Source organism: Paramormyrops kingsleyae, chromosome 15 (assembly GCF_048594095.1).
Source record: "Paramormyrops kingsleyae isolate MSU_618 chromosome 15, PKINGS_0.4, whole genome shotgun sequence".
NCBI classification, from domain to species: domain Eukaryota; kingdom Metazoa; phylum Chordata; class Actinopteri; order Osteoglossiformes; family Mormyridae; genus Paramormyrops; species Paramormyrops kingsleyae.
In genome coordinates, this window is record NC_132811.1 from 16,219,703 (window position 1) to 16,246,136 (window position 26,434).

Consider the following 26,434-nt stretch of genomic DNA (forward strand, 5'->3'; position numbering starts at 1 on the left):
TTCCTGCAGTGGTTACTGGGGTCAGAATCAGCCGGGATTCCACCTCTGAGATTTCCCTGCTCCGGTCCCCCGGTTCAGCCAGCGTCAGCGTGTCGCGTGATGAGCGGTCCGCCTTTTCAGTTCGGCATTTGACAGGTGCGGAGAAGACGGTCACCGAGGAGACGGACATAGACGCGGAGGAGGCGGCGCCGTCCGACAGCACCGTCGGCGAGTTCAACCGTGGCGTCACAGACCTGGACATTGCCAAGGAGGAGCAGGCCGCTGACCCGGATAAGAAGGTAGGCCGCTTCGCTCTGACCCGATGGTCCTCTGGCTACAGTAACTGACAAGACAACGGCTCCAAGGTGTCACCCTGTCAGTTTAATCATGACACGGGTGGCTGGGTCTTATTAATGTGAAGCAGTGTGTCCGAGTGGACAAACCGCCTGATGATCGTTTGGTTTCTATTGTCACCTTCATGTATTAGTCAGTTAGGCCTCTGTGCCATCGATCAAAAGGCTGTCGGTTCAAATCTCGCGCTCAGCAAAACAGTCACATCATCACTGGGCCCTTGAGCAAGTCCTCTGACCCCCAAATGCACCAGATAAATACATAGCCCTACACTTATTAATTACCTGCTGCCTTGTACAGATGACTATATGCTACTTTTTGTATGATTGTTTATTAATTTGCTCTTATGAAAAGATGGAGTCGGGGGAGTCCAGTAGAATCTTTGTCCTCTGGGACACTAGTTGAAAGCAGATGAACGGGACGTTCAGTGTCATCTTGCATGCCGGAAAAGAGTCATTGAAGAGAGAGAGAAAGAGAGAGAGAGAGAACGGTTTTCAGCAGGGGTCTGATGGACCTGCAGTGAGCCTCAGATCATTACTGTCAGCCCCAGCTCCCAGTTTTCGGCCCGGTAATAAAAGGCAAGGCGGGTCTCAGGTGTCCGCATCTCTCACCAGGAAATGGATTATTATCTTGGGAGCCTGAGCAGGCAGCCGCCTGCCTTTGTTTAGCACGGATACCGTGGCAGTGCCAGAACCCACAGTTATTGTTCTGTACCAAGGACTCTGTGCTGCTAATTTACATGGCTGACAGAATGTGCATTTGAGCTGGCGGCCCCTTAATTCCGGGCCGGTTCTAATCTGATTCGTTTGTATATAAGATGTAGATAAGATGAACTTTATTGATCCCAGGGTGGATTTCTTGCGCACTGAGCAGCGAGGTAGATAGGGAGGCACAGATGAACGAAGATATACTGCAAAAGAGACAAAGACAAAAACAGCAGACATAATACAAGCAAGTAAACATGGTGCAAAGCAATTAAAAAGTACATAAATATAATATCCTGAAAGACAGCTTATTAAGGAAGTAAATCATTCAAGTAGAATATGTAAATTAGCCTATGGTATATTAGGAAATAAAAAGCAGACTTTTAACGATGGGATGGTTCCTGATATGTTGTGTCTGGGAGTGGACGTCAGGAGGGGGCGCTGTTGTGCCCGATGGCAGCAGGTAGGAAGGATAACCTGTAGCTCTTCTTAACACACTGGAGGCGCAGTGAGCTGGCCGAAGGTGCTTCCTGCACTTCGTGATCAGAGCGACAGTAGGGTGTGGGCTCACGCCTGCAGGATTTCAAGATTTCATCGCATCTGGAATTCTGTGCGTGTGCATGTTCTCCCTGTTGCCCCCTTACTCTCAGCGAGTGAGTGTTTACACCCCTTGGAAGGCACTGGCTTCCTGTCCAGGTAGGGTGACCACCTAATCCATGTTGGGGGGGGGGGGGTGGGCACTATGAGCTGGGACAAGGTTTGTACCATCTCAATTAAAAAGACCTGAATTTCATTTTAGCACTGAGTTCTTGCTGTGTGCTGATTGGTCAGTCTCCTATAATCAAGCATGTGTCACTAATGTTAATGTGAAACAGCTGGATGAGTCTGTCAATCAAGGAAACAAACCAGTAAAGGCACAAGGAGAATTGAACTAATTACCCAAGAACAGGAGCCTTTCAGGTTTAAAGTAGTTTGTAAAACCTGAAGTAGCTCATAATGTCATAGGTGGTCACCCTATGTCCAGGTGCCTCGTTGATCATTCAGTGGATCCTAGACTCACCACCAGGTCCACCACCCTGGACTTTGATTTGATTGTGGCATCACCATGGAGCTCGTGTCACTGTTGTGACGTTTGATGCACTTGCCACCGGATTGGCCTGACCTTTTGAGGTACCTGCAGTACACTAACGGGTTCTGGAAGCTATGGCAGGACAGTGAGACCCAAACGCTGCGTTACACAAAACCTGAAGTATTCACAGCTCAGATAAAATAAGATGACAGGTTCTTAAGTATGTGGTCTGTAGGCTTGAGTGTAGAATAAATGTGGCCATTCAGTTGACTTCAGACTGTCATAGAATACACAGCAAAGAAAGCCATTGTTTGGCGCAAATGTTTTATGGTGGTCAATGAATCTATTCTGTGAATAATGGATAAAAATCAATGCAGTCATTCTAGCTTAATGGCAAAAGGCTATAAACTAACAATAGGCTATTAGGGTTGAAGAATGGACTAGCATAAAAGCTGACTAAGCTACAGGAGCTTTGGCTTAAAGCAGCATTTTACATTAGCAATCAGTCACAACAATAATACATTACCAATATTTTAATACTAGTTAATAAAGTCCATAGATTTTGAAAAGAGTGATGCTGTAAACATAAAAGTGGTTGCAGAAGGGAAATTAAATTCACTGGGGTTAAATAAAAATTGAATATATGTGACTCCTTAAAAATAACAGACGCATAATCGTTAACGAAAGCTGGTTCAGTCCTGCAAAAAGTTCTACGTCTCAATGACTTGGACTCCATTCTCTCTGTAATTAATCTCGGTAGTAAAACCTGATTCCAGCATTCATTAGAAATATTAAGAATAGATTACACAAAGCCTTTCTTGGCACCGTCGTTCATTTGTAACACCCTGTCCGGTTACGACTCCCCTGAGAAGGTATGCTTAACCCAGCAATGTTAAACTCCTGTGTGCTGCTGAAGACTGAGAGATGACCTCATGTATTTAACATTTTCTGAGGATAATTACTACAATTCCAGCACAAAAAGATGACACAGACGCAGCTGGAAAAGGGTAGGGTGTTAAACGTGTTTTATCTGCATGCTTTTTCCCCTCACTGGCTAATAGGAACAAAGTTTTGTGCTTTAATGTGATGTAATGAGTGATGTTTTCAGTCAGTAATTACATGGAGCCAGTGGGCTGATGTGTGGTTCTGTGGGTCAGGTCTCTGCGGCTGTGATCGGAAGGTCTTTGGTTCTAATCCTATCCCAAACCTGTACTCTGTCCCCAAACCCCTCTCTCACCTGTATATGGTTGTGTGTGTGTCTCAGAACAAGAGCAAACTGTGTGTAAGGTGTGTGGAAGCTGAAGTGTTACAGTGTACTTTTGCAAATGGCAAATGAAGCATTGCTTGGATGTAGAGAAGCATTTGTGTGGAAAGGAAGGTTGCAAACAACATTAGACGCTGTTAGATCTTTATCTCGGGGTTTATATAGAGGGCAGTGCTGGTCCTTCTATAAGGAAATGAAAGGGAGCCCCCCGCCCCTCCGATCTTCTGCAGTACTCATATTGTTCAGCCGGGTTTTTTCGGGACATCTGATATGAAGCGTCTGACAGCTGAGAAACAAGGTCCGGCCCGGTTGGCAGCTACCCAGACAGGGGGCCCGGCAGCGACACGTCCTGGGGGGCCTCTAGAGCTGATGGGAGGAAATGAGAAGGATACCCGTCGTTTGAAAGGAAGCAAGGAGGAAGCTGGGGAGAGTCTGACATGAATAATTCACTGTGTACCTTTCACGTCCCACACTGAAAATCCAGCATCGGCTGCTGCCAGTTGCCAGCTAAGTCGGACACGTACATGTTGTTTTGTGGTTAGTAGATGTTTGCCATTCATTTTCCTTTAATTGTGCACTTTATTTGCATAAAACACTGATAAGTTTGCTTAATTTACTGTAGGCTGGGCAGAATATTTGTTATGAAGATTAATTATGAATACCATAGTGATGTGGGAGTGTAAAATAATAGCATGTGCCCTGCGGCAGGACAGATCGTCTCAATTGTCTAAGAACCCGCACACAATGGAGCGTCGCACATTTGTTTGTCAGTAAAATTGACGTGTATTATGAGTGTCAGTAACACAGCATATTTGTCCGTTTCTTCTCGACAGTGTTTATGTCGTGATATCTTTGCCTTGAATCCTGACTTACAGAAAACTTTTTCTATGCATGGGATGACTCCAGAAGAATAGTAACAGTATGAAATTTGCAGTATGAACCAGAACAGAAATGCCTGATGATGACATCAGAGGGGCATTTTATTACTTGCTGTCCAAGTGATCCTTTATTTGTTGAAAGTGATCAAGATTTATTTATTTTTTACCAACATGATCTGGTGATAAACGGCTCAAACGCCATGGCTTGGCTGTCCCTGCTGTAGGACGCGTTAGGATGCTGTGGGTCACGTTCATGTGTGATACTTCTTCTACACCAAAATCTGACAGCAGAATCACAGCAGTCTTTTCACTCCAAATAACCATACCAGAGAAAGCACTAGATTAGTTTTTCTTTTTGTTCCTTTGTAATTCTCTGACTTCATGGTAAACAGGTGAATAAGCTGAATTTTGTAACAAGCGATACCATATTTGACTGTAACACGCTGGACCACTGGCCAGCTTTTGGTTGAAGCTGAGCTGTTGTATCAAGCATGCAATATGTAATGAAACGTACATCTTTACCACGTTGTCATTGTGACATTTCACGCTGATTATTTCATCTGCAAGAGCGCTGTGTAATTCATGCTTAAATATGTCCGTAATCTCAGTTCCTTTGTTTTGCTTCTGGCTGCATGTTTATTTCAGGCACCTTTAGTCATTATGGCCTATTATAAATCAGCGTTTCATAATTAACTTTTTTAGTGTTACCATGGACCATGTCGGCAAACAATACCAGCTTGATTAGGGGGATTGTTGGGTGTGAGTGAATAATTCAGTGGTGTGTGTCCCCCCTCCCCACACATCCTGTAAGGATTATGCATATGCAGGGGAGGGGTGCCTGAACACCTGTCCTTTGTGCCCGACCGACTGAAAGAGTAACCACCCCCCCCCAGCCAAGGATCACGCCAAAATTACTTTTTTGAATCTGTTTTGAAATCAAGTTCATTCTACAGTTTTTATTTTTATTTGTTTTTTTCTTTATTTTTCATGGAAGGGGGGCATGTCAGGGGGGAGTTCCAGATGATCACTGCATGGGTACTTCTACAAAATTACTGTGGCCTCTAGCATTTGAGAAGAGGCTGTAATTTAACTTGTCTTGAACTGTGACTGTGTGATGCCGCTGTGTGTGCAGTGTGTGCCGCCACAGTGTGTGCAGTGTGTGCCGCCGTGTGCCGCAGTGTGTGCCGCCACCGTGTGTGCAGTGTGTGCCGCCGCCGTGTGTGCAGTGTGTGCCGCCACCGTGTGTGCCGCAGTGTGTGCCGCCGCTGTGTGTGCAGTGTGTGCCGAAGTGTGCGCCGCCACAGTGTGTGCAGTGTGTGCCCTCACCGTGTGTGCAGTGTGTGCCGCCGCCGTGTGTGCAGTGTGTGCCGCCGCCGTGTGTGCAGTGTGTGCCGCCACCGTGTGTGCCGCAGTGTGTGCCGCCGCAGTGTGTGCTGCCGCTGTGTGTGCAGTGTGCGCCGCCGCTGTGTGTGCAGTGTGCGCCCTCACCGTGTGTGCAGTGTGTGCCGCCACCGTGTGTGCAGTGTGTGCCGCCACCGTGTGCCACAGTGTGTGCCGCAGTGTGTGCCGCAGTGTGCCACCGCTGGTTCGCCATGGGCGTTAAAGCTGCTGGGAGTCTTGTGTTCAGAGTTAGAGGGGATGCAGCAGGATAATCTGTTCGTGCAGAAAGTTCTGGCTCTCATCGGGGAGGCATGTCAGAGTGCTGCGATCCCTCAGACAGATGGGAGGCAGCAGAATTTAATGGTGAGGCTGGGAAATGATCTTCGCTGTTCCGTTTTACAGTTTGCTGGTTCTCAATTGGCTGTGGCATCTAGCTGTGTCAGAATGCCCTGACGCTGGCTTTCTGTGGCTCAGTGGGTTAGGACACTGTGCTGCTGATCAGAAGATCGCTAGTTCAAATCCCAGCGTCGACAGAGTAATTTTACTTTTGGGCCCTTGAGCGAAGCCCTTAACGGCCAATTGCTCCAGGGACTGTCTGACCCCAGCTGTACGTCGCTTTGGGTGAAAACATCTGCTAAATAAATGTATATTCATGACCATGACTGTCATTTTGATACTGCAGGTGATGTAAATGGCCCTATTATGCTTTTATAGGTTTTATATCATTTTATTAAATGAAATGTGAAAGCATAGAGTCACATGATGCAATTTGCCACAGATTTCCGCTGGTGGCCAAATCCATCATTTCTCTGCACCTTTGTCAAGATGTTCCAGTTAAACACTCAGTGCGTTGAACCTCTTTCATGTGAACGAAGCTTTGATGTTTCAGTACACGCGTTGGCGTTTGTCATTCCGCTGGTCCATTAGCTATGTGATAAAAATGCTAAAAGAAGATCCGGGCTGGTAATTATTTTTGCCGATGTTCCTGAAAACCTCCCCGAAGAAGACCTTTTTTCAGAAGCAACATGCGTGATGAGATTTTTGAAGACCTGGACCAGTGAAGCGATCCTCCAGAGGAGCAGGCGTAGGCTCTTCTCCCAACATTTTCTCCCTTTTGATCGTTGATTCGCTTAAGCGGAAGCTGACCGCAGATCACCTCTGTGAAGCGGCCACTTCATGATTAATGTCAGTTGAGTGCCATCTTGAACAGACCCATGGTTGGGATTCAGATTAAAGTAGTTTTGATGTGATCCCCCTCCCCCCTGTGCAAGTGCGCTCCTAAGCGGAACTATTCCCGAGGCTTAAACCCACTTTGGACCAGTGGCTGAATATCGCGATTTATGCATCATCTGAACCTCAGAAACTGACTACTCTTATTACACTTACCTCCACTTAATGTATCATGATGTCATATGCAGAGTTCCCCTTTTTTTAATAGATTATGATGGCCTTGTTTTAGCTCTGTGCTTGCTAGAGTACAGCCTGGATGCAGAGATAGTTGAGGAAGCAATAGCTTTAGGGGGACGTTGGGTCTTCATGAGAGACAGACACATGTATACTGAGCTCAGAGTCAGCCAACCTGCGTCTCTGGGGCAGTTGGGCTGAAGGGCCTCACTCAAGGAGTCAACAATGAAATGATCACTCTGTCGAACTTGGGATTTCAACCCACAACCTTCACAAACAGACACAGATGTGTATGTAGATCAGAGCTCAGAGTCAGCCTGCCTGTACCTCTGGAGCAGTTGGACTGAAGGACCTTGTCTAAGGAGCCAACAATGAAATGATCACTTTGTTGACTTTGGGTTTTGAACCCACAGCATGAGCCTTAATCCACTGAACCACTCACTGCCCTGTATGTAATATAGCTCCATATTGCACTTTAGAAAGAATTATTTCCACTGTCAACAATTAGTCATTAATTGCCTATAAAGAAACAGGAGGCAATGTTTGTAGGAGAGAAAGAGGACTCATGTTTGTTATTGATGTGGGACTCGTTTGGGCAGCTGGGAAAATCCTGTGGAAATGTAGGCAGCTGAAAGGGAAGTGTCAAGTGGTAGTTAGGGAACGGGTATCTTTAGAGGTTTGCGAGTAGCCAGCAAGGTGAAATGACTCTTTCCATGGCAGGTCATTGGTTCAATAGCCAGGAAATATTCTTGTTGTTAGCAAGAAACCTGAATTTTCTTCAGTAATAATATCTTTATCTGTAATTGGTAAGAGGTTAAAATGTATCTTGTACGGCTCTAGGCTGTCAGAGTTCTTGAATAGGAAAAAAAATTCCCAGCCATTAAATAACAATAATAATCATCATGATAATAAATATTAAGGAATAATAGCAGGTCATGTGGTATGATATGACATCACTGATCCATGGCATGCCTGCGAGTCACATTTGTCGCATCACCTCTCGTTCGCCATCCTAAATTACCCATACAGTTCCTAGTGGGATTTTAAATTTCCACATGAAGCCCAAATAAAGCTTTTCCCGAAGATTGCAGTTATCGCGCATTAAATCCGCTCATGAAGGAAGTGGTAGTTATCCATCAGTCTGCTCGTTTTAGGTGGCCCCAAGCCGCCTGAGATGTATGCAGTCTTAGTCACGTCCCAGTCTCGTCTCTGCCGTTTGGAAATCCGGGGCTCTGCAGCACGACTCTCAGGTTCAACTTTACTAACGAAGCTCCCTCTATATGAATAATGCGGCATTAGTATGGCCAGTGTCATCCGTACTCTGATTTAATATGTTCCCTTACCCACTGGTATCACAGTAGCAATGAGTAGAATCACAGAAATTGCTGGAAATTGCATGTGGTATATATGGCTATTTTATGCTTTTCAAAGAGTTGTGTCTTAGCTGACAATGTTGTTGGATGGGAAAATGGATAAAAAGCATTCATTCTTGGAACAAGTTCTTAAATATGCTTAATGTTTTTATAAATGGTGAAATGATTGTGCTGATATAAATTTAAAAAATATCGATTAATACTTACTTCACTCTTCCTCCACTCTGTAACAACATGCCGGCGAACCGTATTTGTTTGTGCAATAAATAGATGTTTCACAAACTAAATAAATAGCTATGCAGAAGAGTCAGAAGGCTGTAGCTAGCTGGCTGGTTAGCAGAATATGCTGCTTCAGCTTCTCTGTGTTCATTTAATATTCGGTGTAGGGTCTGCTTGTGGTCAGCAGGGAGTGCCACGTCAGTGTGTGGTTTGAGTGGAGGTAAGCACCGTCACACAGTGTATGTAGAGTATAACTTCGGTAGCCCCACACAAATGCATGGACTGAGTGCTGATTAACATCGCCATTGAGTGTAACCAGGCTTTTACCTTAGTCATCCTGAATTTCATTAGACAGATCTAAGGTTTATTAATCAATGACACAATGGATACCTTTTCCAGTCCAGTTGTACCTTGCATAACTCGATCAGATCAAAAAAAGGCACTTGACAGAATTCATTCTGCCGGGCCGTGAGCTCCTTCCAAGATCACTAGGCAGTGAGGAACCGCTGTCAAAGAAATTCTGACATCGAGGCGGCCAGAGCAGGTGTTGTTTACAAGGTAGCACTGACAAAGTTAGCCAAGCAAACATCTGCTGTCTACGATACATCCAACCAAGTCGCATTAGCATTCAACTCGGAGGCGCTACTTGTTCTATTCCAACGTGCAGATTTGAATAAAAGTGATGTGAAAATCCATATCTGGTCTTGATTCGGGATAAATTGGAGAGAGAGCCATCCAAGGTGAACTTCGTGCATGTCATTAAGCTTCTGATACCTTGTTTGTTTGAGATCGACTGTAATATATGCAGTGGGATTTATTTTAATTTGTTTTCATTTTTTTAACTGTGTCTGCATCATTAATTAGCAAGGTATTGTTTTTCTCCCCTTTGCTCTTTGTGTCACAGTAAGTAATGCCAAGGACACAGAGCAGGAACATGCAGAGCAGTGGTCTTGGTTGGTGCAGTGATGTAGATGGTGCAGTGGTCTTGGTTGGTGCAGTAATGTAGATGGTGCAGTGGTCTTGGTTGGTGCAGTGATGTAGATGGTGCCACAAACCAGTGTAAAGGTGGGTGTCTTCTAGGGCTGGAAAATCCAGATGTGTGTTGATTCAGCACAGGTTTTGGGCAGGTAAGAGAATGTTAGGAAAGGAGTACAGGATTAAAGGTCTATCTTGTTCTTTTGGCCTCCTGATGTTTTTGACGCTTTTCGTTTATGTCTTTTAGCAGATTCTGTTGTCCAAAGCGACAAGTGATAGTGTACCACAGAGCATTCAGTGCGTATGGAGCGCTGTAGGCTAGTGGAGGTGCTCCTGGAACAGAGGGGTCTTGAAGGTGGAGAGAGAGTCTGGGGACCAGATGTTCTTGGCATTCATACAGCTGCATCTGGAATAAATTGTCATGACAGAAACCAACCTTCATGTATTACCCACACAGTGTTTCTGTGAAGTCGGTATCTGGCTGGTGACATTTCCGTATTTTCAGCTCAGCTTTGGGAGATGAAGAATCCGGCCACGGCAGGGAGTCTCGGACATTTATCTCTGCCAGAAAGTGTCACCGCTCGTCAGACTGTTAAACGTTTGCTGCGTAACCCTAGTGGCCATTAGGCAGCGGTAATTAATGAGCCTGTATTAGCCTCCGCCGTCTTTGACTCTATTTTTAGGTCGAAGCTGCAATATTCATCTTTCACATTTAATTTCCCAGTCCTGGAATCTGTACCACATCTGATCTTCTTTTTGTTGTTGTTGTACTGTATCTACCAGCTACAAAAGTAGGGAGAACTGGGAATCCCCACAGAAGGTCTGGTGTAACCTGAAAGGCATGCTGCCACTACAGGCCCCACCCGCAGAAGTGGTTGATGGATGGATGGATGGATATATGAATGGATGGATGAGTGGATGAGTAGATGGATAGAGAAATTCTTGGTTGCACAGTAATGTGCTTAATTAGATTACATAACAACAACAAATTTTCCAAACTCATGCTGTACTTATGGGAAGTTTCCCTTTGATTGGCGTTTCACTCACCCTTGTGTCCTCCCCTGGTCTCCTCAGGTTCTGGAGGACGTCAGCATCCTGCTGGCCACCCCCAGGATGCTGCTGCCATCGTCGGGACTGGTGCCCGCTGGCGCCCCCCTGTCCCAGCACCACCAGCTCCAGCTACTCCAGCAGCAGCTCCAGCAGCAGCAGACGCAGGTGGCCGTGGCCCAGGTGAGGAGCCGGGGAGGGGAGGGATTTAAGCTGCAGGTATGAGAGGAAGGCCGGTTATGTTGATAATGACCCAGCTGGTACCGTGCAGAAAGCTGCTGGTATGTGTATCAGAAGGGCGGGACAGTGGCTCAGTGAGCAGCACTGTTGTTTCACACCTACAGTCCTGGGGTGTTTCACTCCCACCTCCGCTCAGGGTTCTCCGGTTTCTGCCTGCAATCCAAACATGTACAGTGTGCTAAGTTTGTGTCTAAATTGCGCATAGCGTGTGTGTGCCCTGTGATGGATCGGCATCTCGTCCAGGGTGCCCACTTGCCCTCTGTTATCTGGGATACGCTCCAGGCCTCCCCCATAATCCTGTCCAAGATAAGCGATTGGACGGTGGATAGACGGATGGACGGAACGTCTTTTGGAATGTACACACGGCGGGTCTCTGATTATGCAAGACGTAACATTTGGCGGAAGCCTCAGCTTGACAGATGGCCTGTCACGCCATGCCCGGGACTAACAGAAAGTGCTGATGATTGATAGCCGGACACACGTCTGGCTGCTTTCTGCCCGCCAGCCGCTGTCGTGTTGCGGGCGGAGATGCCAGGACGACGTGGGCTTCTTTACAGAAGCCAGTACGGCGCGGGTACAGCGGTGGCTGCCTGCCCAGGTCCCTGCCTGGCCGTCCGCCCATGCCAGCTTTTCCTTGCTGCGAAGCTCAGCAGTGCCTATAGGCGTCTTATGAATATGGAAACCCCTTCCCCACTTTTTCCTTAATCGCTTTCCCAATATCCTCGGGCAGACGGCCGACGTTCCGGAACTCCCGAGTGTTCCGTTCCATTGTGAAGCACCTTCTCTCCTCCTGACATTCCCCAGCGTGCGTTCGTCTCTCTATCAGAGCTGGCCCGAAGGTGATCCGGCGTACTCTGTTTGATTTGTGGCGGCACTGTGGATAGAGGGTTAGGGGAATTCTTATAAGGAAGCCGCAGATAGAGACTTCTTTGTCAAAACACCATGCTCTCGCCGCGCTGTAGGCCCAGGGCAGCTCTGTGTCTGATTGTGTTTTGATGTGCAGTGGGGGATGCTGGGAAGACCTTGAAAGGAAAGCCAGCTTTTGAAGTTACATTATTAAAGCTCCGTACAGCATCTTTGTTATTCTTTTATCGTTCCACCCTCAGATAAACAAAATAACAAAAAAAAGTCTAAATTATAAAGAGCATAGCTATGTGAATGTAAACGTTCGTATTATAGTCTCAACATGTGATCAAATGACAGAGCTAAGTAAATGTATATTACGAATTTTAAATGTTTTGTTTTTGCTGATTTAAAAGAATTGTGATCAACAGTTAGTGTTATATTTAACAATTGTATTCTGCATGTTGCATGATTAGAAGTTGATTATTGTTGAGCTTTAATGACAATCTTTCTGTAACCTGCCTGAGGTTACTGATGAAAATATGGCAAGTTAAAAGGGTTCAAATGGCTGCTGGCGATTGAAAAGGTCAAGATCTCCTGGTTTTTAAAAAAAATCTCAGCAAATGTATTTCATAGAAAGAATGAAGGCGACTTCTGGCCCATTTCTCTCTGGCTGCAATATTGACATAGGCCATTATTCAGTGTGAAAGGTGGAGTATGACCACATGGGGGGGGTGTGTGTGTGTGTGTGTGTGTGTGTGTGTGTGTGTGTGTGTGTGTGGATTAGGTTTATATTGCATTGTGGGAACCAAATGTCCCCCACAATGTGATAAAATCCTGTTATGTTAACGTTGTGGGGACCATTTTTCAGGTTCCCACACAGATCTGTGAATGCAATCAAAAAAAACTAAAAATGCCAAAAGTCTCATATTTTGTTTGGTTACTTATGGTTACAGTTAGGGCTGGGTAGGGGTTACGGTCATCATGTTGAGATTATAGCTTTCCCCAAAGACATGAATGGAGAGTCCCCACAAAGATATAACTACAAACCTGTGTGTGTGTGTGAGAGAGAGAGAGAGAGAGATCACAAAGGGTCAGATGCGTTGCAGCCAGACAGGACAGCTGGTTAATTCCCTGGTGAAGCACGTCCAAAATGTCAGCGCTGTTTGGATGCAGAGTGCTGATAAATTGTGATTTGTAGAGTCTGGCTGCCTGTAACGTTCACTTTCTGGGATTTTTTTTTGCTATTGAATTCAAAATGCTTTGCGGCCCTCCTGGAGGATAAAGAATGACCTTTCCAATATAATTAATTTAATGCATGCTTTACCGGCAGGTGGAGAATCTATTACTGTTTTTTACTCCCAAAAATGAATAGTTGGAAAAAGGAAGCCTGTTTTAAGATTTATACCAGAAAATGAACTATGAATGAACCGTCTAGTCAAACTGCAACCAAAATGTCTTGTTTGTTTATTTACATTATCCATGTCAGCATTGGTGGGCGATGTGTGGGCTAGGCCTTCATACTTGTGATCGAAAGGTTGCCGGTTCATATCCTGTTTTTGGCAGAGTACCCACATCTCTGTTGGAACCTTGAGCAAGGCCGTTAACCCCCCAAAAAATGCTCTAGGGGGCGCTGGATGGACAGCTGACCACACGCTTGGACTCAAAGCTTCAAACTCACCTCTGTATAAAGGAGAGCGAGATGGGATATGCAAAAAAAGAAACAAAAACATTCCAACATACCTGAACAAATGGAAAATAAAGATTCATTTGCATTTTCATTTCTGTAGTGTTTCTCCCGAACCAGAAAGGAACACCAGAACTCATAGCAAAATGAATGAAAAAGATGAAAGTTCTGCTGCAATGAATCCTAACGTAAACACTGAAAGTAGATTCTCAGACCTCATCTTGATGCAGCCGACCCTTTCAAGCCATCCGCCGGGTTGACATTCTGGGTTACTGATTCCAGTGGCTTGTCTGTTTGCATCATCGTAGGCCCAACTCCATTTAATTTCTTTGTGTTGGGTTCTGCTGCTGTGGTTCTGAATGACCAATCTGATTTTTATTGAAACTGGCCTCCAGTGCCCAATGCCCAAGCAATTATTTTGGTGTTCCTCAGCTGACCTGCTTTACCCTGTGCTCTGGTATCGTCTGTATACCATGTGCTTTGATCATTGAGCTGTCACTTATTTCCCAACCAGCCTAGGTGCCCCCCCCCGCATAGTGTTCAGTAACTGGGTGCAAAGATATTTCATTTTTAATCTGGAAACTCGAGAGCCGATAGGGGCTCACAATTTCTGTTTATCTGGATCCAGAAGCTATCATATATTTATATTTTACCTGAAGAAATCATTTTAAATTTGCATAGTTTAACTTGGGTTTATCTCAGAGTAATTGGGCTCCTTTTTACAGATTTAAGGGTTTAATACACTAGTCATTTAGGTTTAAGTGGCTTATTGCATAAGGGACCCAGCTCGCTAAGGCCTCGTTAATGTTTAGTTTACTGTCTTTCTGCAGGTCTCAGCACAGCTTTAAGAAATTTAGTGCAGAGTTATAAGTTGTGCAAGCATAGCTCAAGTCATTTAAGAGTGATTTAGAAGAATTCATTGCAGAATACATCTTGTGGAAAATTTACCTTGTTGTTAATTGTGCTGTGGGTTAATCCTGGTTTTCTTTGAATTTAAAAGCTATGAATGTATCAGAAGGCAGAATACAAGCAAGAGATAGTTATATTATCAGAATACTGTTAATAGCCTGTAAGAAAGCCATTACAGTGAAGTGGGATAGAGTGGACTCCCCAACAGAGGAGCAATGGATAGGAATAATAGAGAAGATTTATATAATGGAGAAACTGACTCATCAGTTAAGACTACAAGAAACTCAGATGGACGACAAGTGGTAGAAATGGATACTATTCAAGACACAAAACAGCAACAAAGATGACAGAAAGGACAGTTGAATACATGAACGGGATGGACAATATACGGACTATTTGAATTGTAATTCCCAAACATTATTGTTTATATTGGTTCTGTTCAGGGGTTTGATTGCTTTTGTATTAAAGGAGAAAGTATTAATAAAAAATAAAGTTATTAAAAAAAAAAAAAGCTATTAATGTTAATTGATATGTTTGCATGTATGTTTTTACACATGTGTGTTTTAAACAGGTTCACCTCCTGAAGGACCAACTGTCTGCAGAGGCAGCAGCCCGGATCGAGGCCCAGGCCCGTGTCCACCAGCTGCTGCTGCAGAACAAGGACCTGCTGCAGCACATCTCACTGCTGGTGAAGCAGATCCAGGAGCTGGAGATCAAGCTCTCCGGACACAACTCCAGTAAGCGGCCGCTTTGCTGTGCTGTGGGCCTTTGCTGGGGCGTGTGTTTATTGGGGGCATTTTATTCCTGATGGACTCTGCTCTCGAGTCAAGGAAATGTGCAGGTATCAGAGGCGTGGGTGGAGCCAAGGGTGGATGCATGAGCTTAGGTCACAAGTTCTCAATCCTGTTCCTGGTACCGCCCCTACCAGAATGTTTTCATTACAACCTACACTGCTTTCAACCTGCTGCATTCATTATTAGCCTGTTAAAGACCATCTGAGCCTGATTAAGGTTGGAATGAAAACCTGCTGGCAGGTGGGGGTGACAGGAACAGGATTGAGAACTACTGATGTAGGTGGATACGTGATGGAGGTGTGGGGGGCAACGTGGGTAGATGGATATTTCTGTCCCGCTCCTTCATCAACATGAAGTTAATGCTAGGCATCTGAGTTTGACAGATTCTAAAGCTGCAACAAACCAGGTCAAGGCAGCTTTTGGCTGAATTCAGCTGAACTCTGAAGATCAGTTTGCTGGGAACTCTGGGCAGTCTTTGCTGCTTGAGATATGTGTTTGTCTGGAGGATCGTGACTTAGCCTGTCTTTCTGTAGGGTAATGTTGACGCTGTAAGCATTTATTTCATGGTGATTCTGGAAGATTCAGTGCCTTGTGTCTCCCCCCGATGCTCCTCAGTGGGCTCACAGGACAGCCTGCTGGAGATCACCTTCCGTGCCAACGTGCCCCCAGTCCTGTGTGACCCGTCGACGCCCAAACCTGAGGAGGTGTCCCTGCCGCAGTTTAATGACGGGACTCACCTGGCCCTGCCTCTGGGCAGCCCCCTAGGTACGGACAGCTGCCTGGTAAAGTTCGAGTGTTTCCGCTTCCTTCCGGGCCCCCCCCAGCAGGACCGGGGGCCGGGCCAATCCCCCTCCACGGCCCCACGGGACCAGTTGCTCGGCAGCCTGGAATTCCTGAAATTCCGCGAATCGGGCATCGCCTCGGAGTACGAGTCCAACACGGACGAGAGCGACGACCGGGACAGCTGGGGACAGGATGACAACTCGCTGCGGCTGTTCAACGTGCTGGACAAGCGGGCGTCGTCCGACTGCCTGGAGGACGAGATCGCCGTGTAGCCCTGCCCCACTAACCACAGTACTGCTCCTTGTCCTGGCACTCAAAGCGCTTGTGAAGTCCTCTATCTGTTGCTTCTCTTCCTGCCCGGTTCTCAAAGCTAAAAGATTTCTTTTAAAAACATTGCGTACACTGACAGATGCCCAAAAACCTTCACACAGACCAACCTAGTGTCTCTAAATACTGCCTGTCAATTTGCTGCTCCCCAACAGGAGTTTGTCGTTTCATCTTGGCTAGTGCGCATGTATGTGGCATCCCAAGTCCTGCTTACGTTTATGGTCAGATGAAGTTCCCCATTCTGGTGTCATTTGTTACAGCCATAACTTCTTATTTCTAAATCAAAGGCAAATTTGTTGTAAAGGTAAATAAATCTCAATGTTGCCGAGCACATTTCAGCGCCAATGACGTCTCAGTGGAGCTTAGCGAACGAACGCTGAATCTGAGAATGACCGTCGCACTCACTGGACTCTGTGAACTGCAGTAATGTCAAATTCTCCACTTGATGCAGACCTTGTTCACCGTGTCTGTCCATCATTCAGTCTCAATAGGGCCAGAGTAAAAGAGGGAGCACGACCTTTCATGAAATGAAGAATCTTCGCTCATTTTCTTGCCTTAGTTTTATGCTAAACCTCCCCTTCACCCCAATAATCCCATGACATTCAGTTGTTCCTGCTCACTGCTCTGCTTTTGACCGGTATCCTGTTCGGATATTATGGAATTGCAACCAGGGTTTTGGTTTGGGGTGGACTGAGGAGATGTTCCCTGTTGGTCTTCTCAGTGTGAAACGTGTTAGCTTCATTATCACTGCTGAACCTGTGTACTAGGATGCAGAAGCATGATCGGGGAAGCATGCCTAATATTTTTTTATAGTTCAGACCATCGACAATCATATGAAGATTTTCCACCGTTTTTTTTTTTGAGACGTGTATTCAGCACCTGTGTGTCAAGATGGTCCTCAAACATAACCGTTGAAAATGTATCCAATAAAAATTGTATAGAAATTATTTAAATACCATTTTTTATTTTTCCAAAGTTAAATGAATGCAGATATACTCACTAGACCTGAAAATATCTTTATTATGGCATGTGTGTCATTCACAGCTTGTGGTCAGACTACTGCAGGTCAGTCTCAGTTACCAGTCTTCAAAAAGGCTTTGCACAATGTATCCCTCAGTAAGGAGTGTGCTGTGATTATACAGTGAGAAATGCGTGAAATATGTCCTGCAAGTGCAATGTAACGATCCCTGATCGTCATGTGTCGCTGTCCCCTTCAGAGTTTGCATATGATCGTAATTTTAATCTTATGAATACTGATTCTTATCTACTGGCTACAATCGCTGCCTGCCAGAGTTCTCTGCTAGGTGAATACTAATATGTAGACCAGTATCCGAATTGCTAAATTAGCCCTTGAAAGCAGCCAGATCTTCTGAAGCTTTGTTTAAAGTTACCCTTATCCTGTGGTATTTGATGCATGTGAATTGCCATTTATTTGAAGGTCAGACACCAATTAAATATCATTCCCCAGATTTAATCATTGCACTTGGCAAAAACAATTACCCATTATGTCAAGGCTCCTGATAGAAAATGCATAGTGTACGTTGAACAAAACAAGATTCGTTTCACGCAGTTTGACCCCCCTCCTATTGGCTTGTCACTTTTATCGATTTGTTTGTCAACAATTCCCCTGCTTTCAGGTGGGAATAATAAAGGGTCCTTCATGGTCCTTTCTCTCCTTGACCTGTAGGGGGCTGTGAATTTGAGAAGGTCATAAACGGAGTCTGTACGTGAGGTTGTGCAAGGTGATCGCTCTTGTGAAAGCTCCGCATCCAAGTTTTCTAAATCGTGCAGGCATTTTCCTCCAGGGAAAACAGAACCGTATCGATCCTTTTAGCCTTGAGGTCGTCTCACTTAGGTGACGCCCGCTGATTTATGCGAAGCACTGCACTGCTCTACTGTGTCTGTTGCCATTCAGAGGCGCGAGACTGGTTACTGCTTAGTGAAATAAGACCAATGAAATAAGGAGAGTTCGGTTTCTTGTAAGATATCATCGATCTCTTTGCTCTTTATTATCTTGACTCACGGCAGCTTGTGTATCTCTGATGTCTCTCTCCAGTTAAGCCAGGCGTTGGTGGAGAATGGAAGATTAGCTATAACATCAGGCAGTCGTCCTTCTGCTGTATTCATTATGTGTTTGCATTTATCTGAAGCACAACTGGCCTAGTAGAATCTGAAAGTTGTTTCATCTATGGAACACCCCAGGGGGGGTGGCGGGGGGGCACATAAAAGACCAGGGAGTCGTTAAGTTTTTGTTGGAATATCTGTGTAGTGATAATAAGGAAACTTAGAAGTACAATTACTGAATCTATCCCCCTCGATTTCCTTCTGTTATGTCTTCATTTTATGACTCCTGGCCATGGCTCCCCCAGTAATTATCCTCTTGAAAGTGCTGTAGTATGTTCAAAGGGGATTGTTTTTGATATTTCACATTTCACAGTGATACTCCACTTTTTTTTTTTAATGAACACTTTTATTAGAAAACAAGTGGGAAAAGAAGAGAGAGAACACAACAGCTGTATTTAGTTGGAACATCCGAAATGAAAGGAAAATGAAATTAAATCTTATGTTAAAAATGTCATATAAAAGCTTTATGTTAAGTGAATCAAATGTGGAATTCAGATTCAGAATGTAGATGGTCTTGCCTTCAGAGATGACATGCAATGAGCATAACATTTATTTGTCTAGGTGTCGTGCTGCGATTGGAGTCTGTGCCACATTCAGCACACTGTAGTGTATGGAGGTGGCTAAGGATTGTACCTTTTGGGGAAGAAACGGTCGTGGCTGCATATAAGGCAGTCAGAAATAACTTTCTGATCTTGTTCTGACAAGAAGGAAAATCTGTTGGAAGCTCCTTGGTAATTACTCGCGTACAATTTTAAATATTACCCCCATATCTGTTCTAGGGGCCAACAAAGGGTGAATAGCTGAAAGGGAGCGATGATCGGACTGGGGCCTTTTTCTTGAATTGTAAAGGACAGCTTTCCTAAAGTATTACTGAAGACCTCGTTAGAATTTTTTCAAGTAGACACTGCAGTTCATGCATCATTTACTTTCTGAATACTTTTACAGAAAGAGTTGATCTTAGATCTAAAATCTCTGGGAATACCAGTTTTTAGTGAAACTATATCAATAGACAGTCATTGTGGAAAAACATTACTGTGAAATGGCATCCAGTCAAAACGGAGGCAGATTTCATCTGTAAAGTTGAAGTGACAGTTGTTTTTCTGTTCGATTTGTTTCTTAAAAATTGTACCTCCCTTGTCTCAGGATTGACATGTTGTGCTTGTGATGCCGTTCACAGGTTGTGCTTGTGATGCCGTTCACAGGTTGTGCTTGTGATGCCGTTCACAGGTTGTGCTTGTGATGCCGTTCACAGGTTGTGCTTGTGATGCCATTCACAGGTTCCTAGCTAGTTTGACTGCCAGCATCAAGCCAGTAGTATTGAGATCATTAAGAAATGAAACGGATGTTGGTTCATATTTTGATTTTCCAGTTTGTAAAGTCATCCCCCCTTCTCTGGACTAATAGATAGGTTCCTATTAATTAGCTGATTTAAACTAGCCAGTTGGTTAATTAACCACATAATGAGTAAAAATTCTGTTATTATCCATGGAATGAGAATTAGCTGAATTTTGGGAGTGGCGTTTATTTTTTAATTAAAAGCACTAAATTACCATACAATTTGCCTTCAAGGGGCCATTAAACTTTTACACAAATTAATTTTTCCAGCACAGTTCTGTGTATATTTTACAGTTATACCTAAGCAGTAATATAGTATGTCTGTGCCACTTTGTTGTCTGAGGAGATGTACCTCGAGATGAAGGACGTTGTCAATGGCAGGACACTCTGCCTCCATAAGATCATTTGTCAGGTTGCCTCTCTGTGTTACTTTGAGTTTTTGTGCGTGATCCCATTTCTCTGGCAAATCCTAGGACCATAATGGACACATTTACTTAGAAATACTATTTGCTGGGGTTTAATGTCTTTTTCTTCAGTATATTACTGAAGTCATTTAGTTGCCTTTGAATTAAAAAATGTTTTATTTTTTATGTTTATAACACTGAAGGATAAGCAATCAGAGGTTGGATATTAGAATAGATGGTTGGATGGATGAATGGTTGGATATGTTATGTAGGCTATAGTGTTATCAACAACCAAAGGTAGTTTTGAATTCACATCCTCAAATACAGGTAATACATTGATATAATGAATGGAAACTCCTGTGTTCTGGAAGGCAGAGTAACAAGTGTGTTGTAACCTAAAAAGTTTTACATACTGTATTTGCACATTTGGCCGACAAAAACTTTGCATGAAGTTTTCCATCGTTTACTGTAAATTGTTTTTTTTTCCCCCGAGAGTGTAAGGGCACTTAACTCACTATGCTGTCACTAACGTTGCTTTTGCCAAATATTTTATCGTCGTTTTCAATTTTCTGGTTGAGTTCTGTAACAAATTTGCTGTGAAAAGGCACTCCCCATAACAGAAGCAAAAATGAAGGAGCCAGCATAGTAGTTACACACCGAGGGCCCCCCAAGGTTCCCGCTATGGTATATTTGAGGAAAATATACAGTTAAAAACTTGTAAATCTGGATAAGCGTGGATCGTGTTGTGCGGTAGGCATTTTATGCTGTGGCGGATAATGGGATTTTTTCCTTAAGTGAAGGGATTGCAGTGTATAGGAGTCATTTTCCCAATGTTCACGCATGTGTGCGTCCGAGCTGCAACGCCGCGCTTTGGTCCTTGGCGTGCCGTTCGCGCGTTCGATTGCCGTGAGGAGCTGGCGACGTGCCGGTTTAATTACCGTGAAACGATGCCCGATGTGTTGCATACATGACGCTACTTTAATTAAGCCTTTAAACACCATTATTCTCTAAAACATTAAAAATATTTAAAAATGCAGGGTGCATATCTGAAAATCGGCAAATAGAGAGACAGAAGGCGGTTTTCATTACTGTGAGGTCCCAGGTCCTGTGATCGATGGGTATCCTTCTTAAAACGCACCTGTCACTGGTGCCTCCCACCCGATTTCTGAAATGTCGCAGCAATCTGTTATTTTCGACCCAGTAGAAATTGCCCTCATTTTGCTAAATAAACGTCAAGTAACTGTTTCGATGTAATGCACAATGCGCTGGGATTTCCAAAGTCCGCGGCTTAACATTTCAATTCTAATTTTTCGGCACCATTTGCGAAATTTTACGGGAAAACAAAATGTTCGTTCGTAAACTAATGACTGTCCTGCTAAATATTTTGAAGCACTGTGCATGGTCACATTAAATTGAGATTCACCTATTGTAATGTCATAGGCCTATATATAAATTCAACAATTATGTTTTTTTTTTTTCTTTAAGAATTTTATGGACTGATTTTTAGCGAGGTTGTATTAGATCGTTCTAAGAATATTCATAAGATGTGACTAATATTTTTGGTAATACTGAATTATCCACTGATAAATAATGCCTTTTGTACTGAATTGACAAATTGCTGAGTTCACCTTTAGGAACGAGTGTTTCAGTATCTGCTTATGTTATAGCCTACTGTAGCTAGTTTCTACGGTAAATGGTTATTGATGATGACGATTAAAGGGAACACTATGTAATTTTGCACTATGGTTGTGGGTGTAACTGACGGAGAAACCCAACTATGTAAACAACACCAAAACATCAAATATTGCTTCAATATTTTTTATCTGTAATTAAATGCAAATTTATATTTTTTACTATTAATTGAAAAACAAGTAACACATTTATATTGAGTTTGTCGATGCCGTAAGGAGCTCTGAGACTAATGAACGCTCTGGAGATCACCCCTTTGAAAGTGTCCCCAAATGTCCTAATTAGGCAGGATGTACTGAGTCCATTTGAGCTGACACTCTCATAAATATGAATCCAGTCATCTGTTTTTAAATAATCTCATTTACACTTAAAACTGCTTTTCCGTGTCTTGTCTAAATGCTTGCCGAGAAACATTTGTCTCCATAAGGTAAGGCCATCTTACCGACCGTGTCTGATTACAGGATCTGCGATTTGCTTGCCTTCCTCCGCACTCGTGTTTCTGTGCAGCTTCTCGTCTTGTTTGATGCTCCCCTCATATTGCCTGCTGCTGTTTTCAGTTGTAAAACATCATCCTGAATGCTGAAAGCATTTAATTTCCATCATGGACAGCGGAACGCGTCTGAACCGTTGGGTGGGGCATGAAGCCATGGGCACTTGTCTGTTTGTGTTTATCTGAGTTTTTCAAAAGCAATCTTACCTAGTGTGGCAGAACATCCAGGGTCAGCCCTGGATGCTCCTAAAGTTCCACAGTCCATGATTTCCATGTGTTCTCAATTTGATATCGCAGTAGTATTGTGAGTACATGAGTGTACCGTGTTTGTCTTGCACTGATCTCTTCCTGACTACATCCAGGACTCAGCATCTCACCCCGGTATGTCTCTGATGTTTGCAGTCGACCAAAGCATGTTTGAGAATTCCAACACGGGCCGCCAGCCGGCGTTCCCCAACTTCAAGTCGGCCGCTTCACTGAGCCGGCGCTCGGCGCCTCCCGCGTCCACCTTGGGGGGGTCCGTTGACATCTCCGGCTCTGGACCGGCGAAGCTGGGGGGCAGCCAACACCTGAAGAACGCTCTCAATCTGGGCAAGGCCGTGGGGGCCAAGGTGAACGACCTCCTCCGACGGAAGGATGCTAGCAGCGTCGGGGACATCGGGGTAACGGAGGTCAACAGGAACATTGGCGCGGTATGGTCTTCCGAGGACAGTGGCGGCGTGGGCATTGCGGCTAGCAGGTAATTCAGAATCGCAAAACTTTATTCGTACTCAAGGGGATAAAAGGCCTGTTTGTGAGGCAGAGACGCAATTATTTCTGAGTGATGCCATTAACTGAAAGGGCACTTTTAAAAACTTTAGGTGAATACTTTACTGGAACAATTTCTGTGTTAAATGCCTTCTTTCCCAATTGATCTACAAAAAGGTACTTTGCCTCCAGAAACTTGCAATCTTCAGATTACAATGCGAGTAGATTTCTACTGCGGCAGTAATCATGCTGCATGAGGCTTTTGCATTTCTTAAGCCAGGTGAATTAATCAGTCAGTCTTAATTCTGAGGAAGAACATTGTATTACATCGAACGCTATGAATCATTGTTTATGAGGCGTCTTATGTGCTTGCCTGTGCAGAAATGCAGTAGCATTTATTGGGGCCTGATGTAAGGCCTCGTGCAGCACGAAAATGAAGACAGATGTCCTTTGTGTTCTCTTGCCTGGGTTGTTTTCTTTTTTAAACACATTGCATTCAAAGCAACATCTGACAAGGGTCACCGGTATACAAACAGCACCTTCTATCAGGCTAAAGTCTCAGCAGCACAGTGATTCTGGGAGTTTCGTGACATCGGCATCCTCATTAAATATGCATATAGAAGTAGGTTAATGAGCAGAGATCCTGGGTCCTTTGGTTTCTTACTCTTCCAACTTTTTGTGAATAAGTTTCACACCAGTCCTTTATGCGGCCTTGAGGCATGAGCAGCTATGAGCTAATAGCTAAGCTGGAATTATTCTCAGTCCTTAATACATCCAGCCAATCAAGTTCACCGTTTCATTATTTTAACGATATTAAATAGAAGGGAAAAGGCACAAGTAAGGAGTCTCTGTAGTTACTGTGCACATATAATCTTGTGTGGCATGTTACATGTTACTGTTCATGTAGCAGAATGTTTAATGGTGATAATATAGTCTATTAATATTGTTGACAATACTGCATGCTATTGCTATTGCTTGGTAGGTGTTATAAGTAAAAATATTATTATTAAGAAATAATCGTTGTGTTAATTTTAAGAATTTTCATTAATAAAAATGAGTTTTGACTTTAATCTCCTTTTTTTTAATGGTCACCTCAGTCAGGATTGCATTCCACGCCTGGACCCCCCTCCCCCCAATGTTAAAAAGCGTCTTCCTCGTGCTCTGAAGAGCACCCAGGACATGATGATCTCCTCTGACCCCGTGGTGGCTGTTGTGGAGGCCTGCGACTCCTCCTCCGTCTCCCCCCCGGAGGAAACGCCTCTCATCCAGGAGGATGATAAGTCTGAGGTCCAAATGAAAGGGGAGGAGAGGGAGCCAGGGGGAGGCCTGGAGTTGTACGAATCTGTGGGCTTTGGGGTCAAAGCTGAAGGTTCCGTCACCTCAGGCCTAGATGGAACGGTGGAGGACAGAACCGACGAGCCATCCCATCTCCAGCTCTCCGTTCCTGACCTCATCCACAAGGACAACCTGGAACCTCTTCACAAGCCTGAAGGTCCGGAGAGCAGAATGGCATCCACCCCTCGACCAGGAAAGCCAGGCTGCCGTATCAGCCTGGGCGATGCTCTGGAGGACTGTCTGGTGGGTTCCGGTGTGGCCAGGCAGAGATCCGCAAGCGTAGAGGGTGAGGAGCCCCACCCGGACCTTCTCTCATTCGAGTAACCGGCCCGAGCTGCTACGCTGTGGCCTCTGTTTGTGTCTTCATCCTGATGGCATCCAGCTCGCCATCCAGTGACTGAGCAGGAAATGACTAATCACCAGGTGTGGTTACAGAAGAGATCATCACATCTAACACTAAGTGCAATGACACACACCAAATCCTTTATCATTTTTACTACCCTATAACCCTTAAGTTTTAAAATGATATATAAGCTTATTTTTATGAAATAATTTTCTGGTCCTCTAAACAAAACCACTATGAGGTAGCTTTCGTCAGAATGGTCTTTGGCTGTTTATTGCTGTTATATGACTTGGAGATTTAAAGAAGCTAAATTAATTCTCAAGCTTTGATTTCAAGATAGCTGTTCTGATGAAAAACACAGGCTGAACTCCGCTGCCCAATCTGCATTTTTTCATTAACATGCATCTTTGTGTAGCAACATAATGAGGAAAATGCACAATCTGGCTTGTTTTACGCAATGTGTGAATTTCTGCAGATTCTGCTCACCTGATTGGACGACTTGGTGAGTCGTTCTCATTAGCTACCGTTTTTGGCACACACTTAAGTGTGCAGATGTCAGCTCGCCGATAAATGGCATCTGACGAAAACCGCAACCGAATGCTGCTGTTGAGGTGAGCTCTGGCGGAGCCGACTGTGAGGAATGTACCCGAAACCCTCCCTGCCTGTAGGGGGCGATGCTGAGCCTGTTTTGGAGGACATCGCTGCCACATGATCAGCTGACCACGGACATGGTGACGAAATCAGACTTTAAACTGACTCTGTCAGTGGGCGATTGCTTATTTGGAAATTAGTATTATGTAGTATTCTCATAGAATAGTAAAGCACGGGAGAAATACTAACAGGAAAAAAATTATTTACTATTATCCATCTTATATTATTTAATTTAGCTTAAGACTCCGTGGACAACTTAAAATGATGAAGTACCTTTTCTCCATTACATTAAATGTTGTTATATGCAAAGTGCATTAAAACAAACATGAACAGTGCTGTATTAATGATTTTGACTAACTGAGCAAAGCGAAAGTGCTTAAGGGAAGAAATGATCCAGTAAGATGATGCAGCTATATATATATATATATATATATACACACACACACGATGAGTTTTATGCAACTATATCTTATCACTGTGCAGGCCATTAATGATAAATTGGATATATTTTAAGAATAATCTAAAATATTCAAATGCATTTAAAAACATTCTGTTAAACTTTTAAATGTGTATGAATGTGTGCCCATAAGCTTTTGTATTTGTATACTGTCGGAACTGCCTTCACTGTACATTACAGAACATTTTGCTTCATAACTGGTTTTATATTGCAACGGTCAGATGGACACCAAACAAAATATATATGCTATCATAATTCATTTTAATAGATTGTAATGTAGATTTATGAAATGGCTGTATAATATTGTTTCAGATGTAATTTATGGGAAGTTGTCTGTAGAATTTTCACAAAACCATTCCCTAAAATGAAGGAGAAAGTGATTTGTAATACCAGCATTAGGCTCATAAACTCCACATTGCAACAATGAAACGTCTGATTCTGCGTTGGTGTCTTCTGGCTCCATCCCCCACTTCGAGAAGAACCTGCTGAAACTAAGTTTGAAGAGCTGAAAAGCCACATCTTTCTCATGGGTGGAAATGTTTTGGTGGGTGAGCGATCCTCCTTTGGTGGGTGAGCGATCCTCCTTTGGTGGGTGAGCGATCCTCCTTTGGTGGGTGGGCGATCCGCCCCCAC

The 26,434-nt window shown here is 44.0% G+C and overlaps 2 protein-coding genes across 2 annotated transcripts in view; both read left to right on the plus strand.

The window, feature by feature from the left end:
- nos1apa (nitric oxide synthase 1 (neuronal) adaptor protein a) overlaps nt 1–17,173 on the plus strand; it is a 60,585-nt gene extending 43,412 nt beyond the window's left edge. The window contains exons 7-10 of the mRNA XM_023794568.2: nt 121–278; nt 10,671–10,826; nt 14,894–15,059; nt 15,732–17,173. Coding sequence (XP_023650336.2) covers nt 121–278; nt 10,671–10,826; nt 14,894–15,059; nt 15,732–16,171 — 920 coding nt within the window. The 3' untranslated portion in view covers nt 16,172–17,173. The remainder of the gene's footprint in view (nt 1–120; nt 279–10,670; nt 10,827–14,893; nt 15,060–15,731) is intronic.
- Nucleotides 17,174–17,299: 126 nt separating this feature from the next.
- Nucleotides 17,300–26,230, plus strand: LOC140578458 (uncharacterized protein C1orf226 homolog). Its single transcript, XM_072699476.1, has 3 exons — nt 17,300–22,205; nt 22,671–23,007; nt 24,113–26,230. Exons 2-3 carry the CDS (start codon nt 22,682–22,684, stop codon nt 24,672–24,674), a joined length of 888 nt encoding a protein of 295 aa, XP_072555577.1. The 5' UTR covers nt 17,300–22,205; nt 22,671–22,681; the 3' UTR covers nt 24,675–26,230.
- Nucleotides 26,231–26,434: the final 204 nt, after the last annotated feature.

Excerpts from the sequence above, each read along its gene's own strand:
- LOC140578458 (XM_072699476.1), top strand. The coding sequence starts at position 22,682 with ATGTTTGAGAATTCCAACACGGGCCGCCAGCCGGCGTTCCCCAACTTC. Across the intron at positions 23,008-24,112 it reads GTGGGCATTGCGGCTAGCAG|TCAGGATTGCATTCCACGCC; the intron begins GTAATTCAGAAT and ends TGGTCACCTCAG.